This window comes from Canis lupus, chromosome 26 (genome assembly GCF_011100685.1).
Source record: "Canis lupus familiaris isolate Mischka breed German Shepherd chromosome 26, alternate assembly UU_Cfam_GSD_1.0, whole genome shotgun sequence".
NCBI classification, from domain to species: domain Eukaryota; kingdom Metazoa; phylum Chordata; class Mammalia; order Carnivora; family Canidae; genus Canis; species Canis lupus.
Genome location: NC_049247.1, coordinates 7,346,909 through 7,355,039, shown reverse-complemented (window position 1 = coordinate 7,355,039; position 8,131 = coordinate 7,346,909). Strand labels below are relative to the sequence as shown.

Here is an 8,131-nt window from a genome sequence, read left to right as displayed (position 1 = left end):
TCACCCCTCCCCCCATCGGCCACGGAGCCCTCGCTGCTCAGCCAGGCGGTGGTGTAGGGGGGCTAGGCTAGGTCCTGGCCCTCCAAAGAGTGAACACGCTGTCCTAAGGCTGAGGAAGCCCAAAGTGCTGATTTTCTAACATTCAGCTGGACGCTGCCTCTGCATTTACATTATACAAGTCTTTTAAACCAAAAGTTCCCCCTTATTCTGTGGATCCTAATCTGGATCTGGGTTCTGGGGAGAGAGAAGCCTGTTTGTTCCCAGCCTCGGCTGCTGCATTAGTCTTCATCCCTGGCCCTCTCTCCTCCCACCCACCTCCTGCATTTTTAATGCTGTGAGTGCTGCTAATGGCTTGGTGGAGTAAGGTTTTCTTTTGCCATCACTCAAGCTGCAGCCCCAGCTGTCAGTGCTGCCTGGGAGGGGAGAAGGAGGGCAACCCATTTGGGTGGGAGAAGACAGCAGGTCCTCACTGAAGCCCCTCTACAATTCCCTGGACCCCAAGGCTTGACAACATGCAGAGTTTGAGAATGTCTGACTTAAGGTTCAGCACGCTTGCCCTTGTGGGTAGCCAGTATTGCAAGAATGCCAAGAGGTGGGCATCAATTTAATTCTGCGCTTATCTCCTTCCCCACTATGCTCTTGTGCACCTGCTCCACTCCAGTATCTTCCACCACAGATAGAATCACATGGCAACAACCACGAACCAGCTCTTCATCTCCATTGCTGTCCTGACCAGCAACTTCCCTCAGGGCCAGCCACTAGCTTCCTTCTCTCCCCATTTCACTCACTCAGCAAAGTTCCTATGACTCCTCCACTGCAGCAGCTCCACGGTTCCTCTCCCGGTCTGCTGTCTGAAGGTAGACGTGTGTGTACTCCAGTGATCTCAACAGAGCTGTGGGATATTCAGGCAGCAGCTGCACTCACCAACTAGGTGTGGTCTGGAGACCAATCACAGTCTCCACGTGGTCCCTGAGCAATCGGAGCTGCGCACAGCCCAGCCCAGGCAGGGCACTGGCAACCCTGCCTGCCCTCCACCCATTTCACCGCCATAGCCCATAGGATTCTAAGAATGCCTGCAAAGCTCCTGACTCAGATGGGCTGAACAAGTGGTACACACTAGGGAATTTTTCATGCCACTTCTTGTCTTGCTTTTCTAAACACTGCAAGTGGGATACAGTCCAAATCCTTTTCTAACAGGCTCACATTGAGAGGAGCCCCATCTTACTCTGAGTCGCAGACTAGAAGAACCCCTGTACAAAGGACTTTCACTTATGACTGTCCAACTACAGCAAGGTCTGTTATCTTAACAACCATGTTTGTGTGAGCATGCATGCATAGAGAACCAAGAGCTTCTGAGTGCTTGATTCTAATTTATAGAGTTTAGTAGTTTAGAGATGCACTATACAGTTACCTTCCCAATGAGCCCACTTCCAATTTCAACTCCAAATGTGATGCAAAAAGAGCCAGTTACCATTTCAGCAAATAAAGAACAGACCCTTTCCCAAATGTAACAATGTAGGAAAAGCACAAACTTTTATGCTGCTTCTGATTATTTTTGCTTTTTGTTGTAGTTTGTGATTAAAGACTGTTTTTTTGTTGTTTTTTTTGACCTTTAAAATAGCAGGGAGTGTGGACATCAACCCTTTTTATCAACATCATCATCCAGAAGCAAATGGCTCCTTAATTTAATCAGGGTCTGTTATTATCAAATCATTGCCCCTGCCACAGCCCTGCTGAAAACAGGAGCAGAACATTATCAAGCTGCTCAGGAAGCCAGTAAGTAGTAATTGCCCCCCCAGAGAATTGGTCATCCAAAGGGCTTCTGTGTCCTGCCTGGTCACAGGAAAGAAAGTATGGCTAAGATTTATACCTCACCCCACACCAGAGCAACAGATGAAGAAGAGAGGCTATGAAAGTAGACTCAGTTCTGTCTGCTTTCACTTCCATGTCCTTCAAATGGATGTCTCAGAGCAGTCAGGTACTCCAGCCTCTGCAGACTCTGGTCATCACAAAGTAACTGAAGCTAAGAAACATTATGTGGCTTAAAATCCAGCTGCATTCATTTAGATACAGGAGCAACTGAGAAAGCTTACATTACTGCCTTTTTCTTAGATTGCTGGGGCAATCCTCTATTTTCTGTAGCAGGTCATTAAACCTATGACCGCATATAATACATCTGGCTTTAGACATAACTCAGTCTCTCTACATGATGCTGCATTTCTATGCCTTGCCATTTTTACCAGGATCCCTCTTCCTATCTGCTTTAGACACAAAGTTCATTTTTTTAAAAAGTATTTCTTCTTGAATTTCTGCTGAATACAAACACTTCCTCCTAGTGACAGGCCAATCTGTAATGTACAACTGAGAACAAGAGACAGACCAGCATGTCATGATTAATTGTAATCCATTTCTAGTGAGGGCAGAGCTATAGTGGCCAATCCCTTCCCAGTGCTCTTCAAGAATTAAATGTTCTTTATCCCTCCTTTCAACCATAACAAACACACCTCATTTTGTTGTGCTTTCCACATATTATGTTTACAAATTGAAGGTTTGTGGCAACCTTGCATTGAACAGGTCTGTTAGCGCCATCTTTCCAACAGCATCTGCTTAATTTGTGTCTGTCCCATTTTGGTAATTCACATATCTCAAATTTTTCCATTATTATTATATTCGTTATGGTGATCTGTGGTCAGTGATTATAACTCCCTGAAAGCTCAGGTGATGGGTAACATTTTTTACCAATATTCTTTAATTAAGGGATACACGTTTTTTAAAAGACACAATGTAATTGCATACTTGAGAGATTACAGGTTAGTATAAACAATTTTTATATGCACTGGAAAACCAAAAAATCCATTTGACTCACTCTATTGCCACATTCACGTTATTGTGGTGGTCTGGAACCAAAGCCACAGTATCTCTCGGTATGCCTGTATTCTCTTGTTCTACAGTTACACTACAATTCAAATACTTCTCTGTTGGCTAAAATTCAGAAGTGTATAGTAAGACACAGAACAGTGCCTAGGTAGGCTTCTTTATCTATACAGACTTCTTTTTTAGGAGTTGCTGGCATGGTAGAACTGTCTACCTAACTAAACAGAAGTCCAGACGTGCTGTAAACAATCTGCCCTCTCCAGGAATAAATGTATCATTCACATACCCTTTCTCAGTAAGGGCATACTACTTTGAGACAAAGGCTGTTTCAAGTATTAAATGAACTTACACAAAGGTGTGTCATATATAATTATCCACCACTTTCTATTTGCATATAAATAGAGCAATTGATGTTTTTAAGTCTTCTGCTAAATGCATTTTAGGAGCTGACCTAACTATGCTCTGGGCAAGCAAGTATAGAGTCACGAGTGAATGCAGACACATGAGACACAACTGAGTATCTGTTCATAGGACAAAAACCCCAGCCAAGGAGACCTGACCAGGCTTGTATTGAATCCCATGAGCCAAAGACATTGAGGAACAAGGTGGATTTCATTCACTTAGGCGGCTGAAGCTGACAACAGCTGGGAATGGAAGGTATAATCTCCCTGGGATAACAAGTATTTGAAAAAGGATTTTCTAAAACAGGACTAGTTTTTTAAAGACCATTTTCCAAATACTGAATGTCAAGGCCAAATTGAATGCATGAGAGGGAGATCTTTTAAATATGACCTCTTCTCCTCATTCTTAAAGAGAACTTTTTTTTTTTAAATAGAATTTCTCTTTCACTCATAGCACACAGTGTGCTACCAGAATCTCACAAAACAAAAGGAGAAAAAAACATGTGTGGTTAATGATAAACAATAGAAGCCACAACTCGCCTGAGGAGGGACAATGACCTTGATCCCCCAACAGAGGGGAGACTTGGGCATGGGGTATGAAATCACCAATTTGGTCCCCTTCTTGGATTTAACTTCCAAATGTTGGGATGGAGCAGGAGGAAGGCAGGGAGCACACACGGGTTTCTAGCCTCTCCACTAACACCTTGCTCTTCTGCCCCACAGGCTAACAGTCTCATGCAGGCTAGCAGTGACCACTGGACTCCAAGATCATCGATGAGCTGCACCAGAGGAGGCTGAGGTCACTGGACCAGGGACTGAAACGGAGCTGTTTGTTTTCAAGTAAAACAAATGCAAGAGGCTGAATGTGGTGTGGCTGCAGAGAAGTACATGCGGCAATTACCATGGAGGTGGTGCTGCCAAAAGAAGCAAGACTTACTACTGCTCACGGTTGGACCAGCTGGTACTGGTGCCCACAATGGGTGGGGAAGAAAAACCCAAGCCTCAGTGGAGATATCTACCATAGAAATGTCATGGAGTGAACAACATGTGTGCTAAGAAAGTGTCTTTGAATAGTGTCTAAGCAAATTCTCAGGACACTGCTTCCCAATCCTCAAATTCTTCAATGTAAAAAGCTCTTGAGAAATATGAGACCCACAGAAATTAAGCTACTCAGACAGATGATACACTCTGATTTGGAGAAAGATGTCCCTCCACACCTCTTGCTCTATAGAAGCAGAGGAATAGAAAGCAGAAGGAATCAACACTTGCCTTAGTGATCACATAAGACAGAGGCTGACAACACCAAATATAATGTACCATACTCTGCAGGGAAAAGAAATCCTGACTCAATGATAAGACCAGCTCTTGCCCCAATACCTAGCCACTGCCCATGGCATGATGTGCCTTCAAGAAAGCACTGTTTATCAGGGGTGAGACTTTCCACTTCTCATTTGTACCCACCAGTCCCTGCCTTCTTATTTTTAAAACTGGCCCCATTTATGCAGCTGTATAAAATTATCCATCCCCACCATCCTTAGTGCATTTCCAGAGGTCTCTAACGAAAATCCTGAGCTTAGAACATTAACAACTTGGTGTTAGCCAGGTGGATTCTCTTCTTCTTTTTTTTTTTTTTTCAAGAAATTGGAAAAACAAAAAGAGCACAAAGGAGAAAACAGTGTAACTGAAGAAGCTGACCCTCGAAATAAATTCTGTATTGTTAGTTATTTTTCAATGTTTCACTTCCTTTTGGCAGCTTCTCCAAAGGAGCAGTTTCTTTTGCAGTTCACTCAAGTCGACTTTGATCACCCTAGAAAGGTTTTTCCATTAGAGATTCTATCCAGCTGGACCCATTCATTAGTTTAGTGGTGGCAATCACATATTCTGTACCTCCATCTTCCAGCTGGGAGAGAAATCGCAGGGCAGCGATTTCAGCAAAGGTTACACCCCCGAGGAAAAATATCAGAGTGACTCGGTTTTCTCCTGGCTGACCTAAAATTGAAACATTTCAGAATTGAGAATTTATTACGGGTGCCTCTCTTTCCACATTAAAAAAAAAAAAAAACTGCATTATAGGGGCGCCTGGAAGGCTGTTGGATGAGCGTCCAACTCTCGGTTTCAGCTCAGGTCATGATCTCAGGGTGGAGGGATTGAGCCCCACACTGGGCTCCACACTCAGTGCAGAGTCTCTCTCTCTGCCCCTCCTACCACTCTCTCTCTCTCTCTCTCTAAAAATAAACAAATCTTTAAAAAAAAAACCTGCATCATTGGGGTGCCTGGGTGGTTCAGTTGGTTAAAGTACCTGCCTTCAGCTCCGGTCATGATCTCAGGGTCCTGGGATGGAGCCCGAAGTCAGAAGAGAGTCTCAGCAGGGGGTCTGCCTGAAATTCTCTTTCCTTCTGCCCCTACTTTTGCTCACTCTCCTTGTCTCTCTAAAGTTAATAAATCTTAAAACAACAACAAAATGGCATCATATATAAGGAAAAAAAGTTAATGGTGTCTTGGTACAGACAGTTCATTTGAAACTCAACAACATGATTTTGAATTCAATGATTTTTCTAACTACTGAGACCCTAAACTCAGAGGTTGAAAGCTGCTGCTCCTGAGGGAATGATGGGTTCTAGTGCTTACACTATACGTTAGCAACTAACAAGAGAGGTATACTGGACTGACTCCTGAGTGCCTTACAAATGTACTTCACAAAGCAACTCCTGATCCATGAAAACCACACCAACAGTAGGTAATCATGCGTAGACAAAGGCCACAGACTCACGTTTTTTTTGCAGTCCTGTGGGCAATGGTTGCCGTTCTTCAAAGTGGGGCCCTGGGAGTATGCGGAGAACTTCCTCGATACTGCGCCAGCCGGGCCTCGAGAGGAGCTGGGCCAGTCGCACACTGAGAGGGGCATAACCACTGTACACGTACGATATGTCCGTGGGATTCTGTTGATTGATTAAAGGGGAAAAAGCCTGTTGATATGGAGACTTTTAGAGCCACTGGACAGTGGCTTTTGGGTAACCCAAAATTATGTGATTTGGCTTTGAAGGCAGAAAGACAAACTCTGGCCACATCCTGCTCCAATTCATGCCAGCTGGGCCTGATTCTTAGCTGCCAGAGGGTCACTTTCAACTCGGATCTTGAAAAAACCACTCAAAGTATCTCCAGGCACTGACCAGGAAACACCATTATTTGCTTTGCCAACAAACTTCTCGGAGGGCAATGTGGCACTCTCTAGCTAAGTAACAATGAGCATATCACTCAAATCCGGCCATTCTATTTCCAGGCATTTATCCTACAGAGGGGCTTGTGTGCCAGAACAGACCAAAACACACATGTATTAACTGCAACACCGTGTGTACTCACAAAAGACTGGAAACAACCTGAATTTCTATCAAGAGAAATCTGTTAAATCATAAATTGAGATTTATCTCCAAAACCACTATGCAGCAATTAAAAACTTACAAAAAAAGAAGGAGGTGGATCACAGAAGGATCTTCAGGATACAGTGTGAAATGGTGGTTGGGGTGGGGAGAGGCAGGGCGGAACAGTGAGGGCAGTGGAACTAATATATTTTGTATACTGTACAACATAGAAAGTAAGAGTATCTCTATTACCCTCAGGGAAAGATAATTCAATTTTGCCACTGGTAGAGGAGACTTTTTAATTAGTAGCTTTTGTTGCAGGAGGCTGCCTGATAAATTTCCTATGGAAGTCCAAAAAAAAAAATAATAGAGAAAGAAATTTAGAAAAACTGGAATCAACAATAAATGTAAAGCAAAGTGAAAGTGCCCTCTACTTTGGAGGCCAATGGTAAAAAAATATGCATTATTTATTTATGTGAAAATGTCTGTAGATACATAGACTCTTCCTGGAAGGATAAAGAACTGGTTACAGTGGTACCTTCTAAGGGAAAACCAGGGAGAGATGTGGAGGGAACCTGACTTTTCACTGTTTGCCTTATTTCTGTACCAGCCGACATTTCTACTACATGTGCTGGACATCTTCCAGATCCTTCCACACATTCACCCCTACCCCTAACCCCCGTGCTCTGTGTCCAGGAGGCAAACCTGTAGGCTCTGCGCCGATGTGCTCCCACACCCTCTTTGGGTCCGGCCAATGGAAGGCACCAGACAGCACCTGGGGAGTGTTCGTTCCTGCCCTGGCTTCCTGTCTGTGATACTACTGGATGCTGGCCGTGTCCTTCGTCTTGTCAGGTGGTCTCCCCACACAGCTCTTTCCTCCAGGTTCTGGAACAGGTTTCTACAACCGTTCCCTCTCCTTGCCCTCAGGCCCAGGCTGGTAAGGATTCCCCACTGCAAGCCTTTCACCAGCTCCCCCATCTTATGAAACTCTCTTCAAACTACCCAGTGTCAGAGTACCCTCTGTTCCCTGCTGGGATTCTGAAAGATATCATATATGAATGTACTACTTTCTCAAAAAAATTAGGAAACAGCTTCTACAAAGGGCAGCATGGATGTATAAATCAAGTAGCCTATGTGGTCATGATAAACCACTAACCGGTAGGAAAAGTGAGTTGAAGTGGAGGGGTGTGTCTCACCTGTTCATTCACATCATCCATCCAGAGGCGTAGCGTTTTCCGGATTGTTGGGTAATTGTTTCTGCCTCCTGTCTGTGGTTTCAGCAGGCCAGCCTTCTCTAAGTTGTATAATGTCAATATGTGCTCATAGCCATATGTCTGCAAGACAAGTTGTTTGGCATTGATGTCATATCAGGAAAAGGGTTTCTGCCACTTTCTAAAAAAGAGAACTTCCAACAAATTAATTTAGTTTGTACCCTAGAGTGCTTGCTTCAGCAGCACATATACTAAAATTAGTTTGTACCCTAGGGCACGTTACCAA

General features: G+C 43.9%; 1 protein-coding gene across 2 annotated transcripts in view; it reads right to left on the bottom strand.

Annotated features, from left to right (window-relative positions):
- Positions 1-2,731: 2,731 nt before the first annotated feature.
- Positions 2,732-8,131, bottom strand: part of VPS33A (VPS33A core subunit of CORVET and HOPS complexes) — a 31,386-nt gene continuing 25,986 nt past the window's right edge. For both annotated transcript variants that reach the window (XM_038574945.1, XM_038574947.1), the window contains 3 exons: positions 7,831-7,968; positions 6,046-6,214; positions 2,732-5,264 (listed from right to left, as the gene is read on the bottom strand). In XM_038574945.1, coding sequence (XP_038430873.1) covers positions 5,083-5,264; positions 6,046-6,214; positions 7,831-7,968 — 489 coding nt within the window. In that variant the 3' untranslated portion in view covers positions 2,732-5,082. The remainder of the gene's footprint in view (positions 5,265-6,045; positions 6,215-7,830; positions 7,969-8,131) is intronic.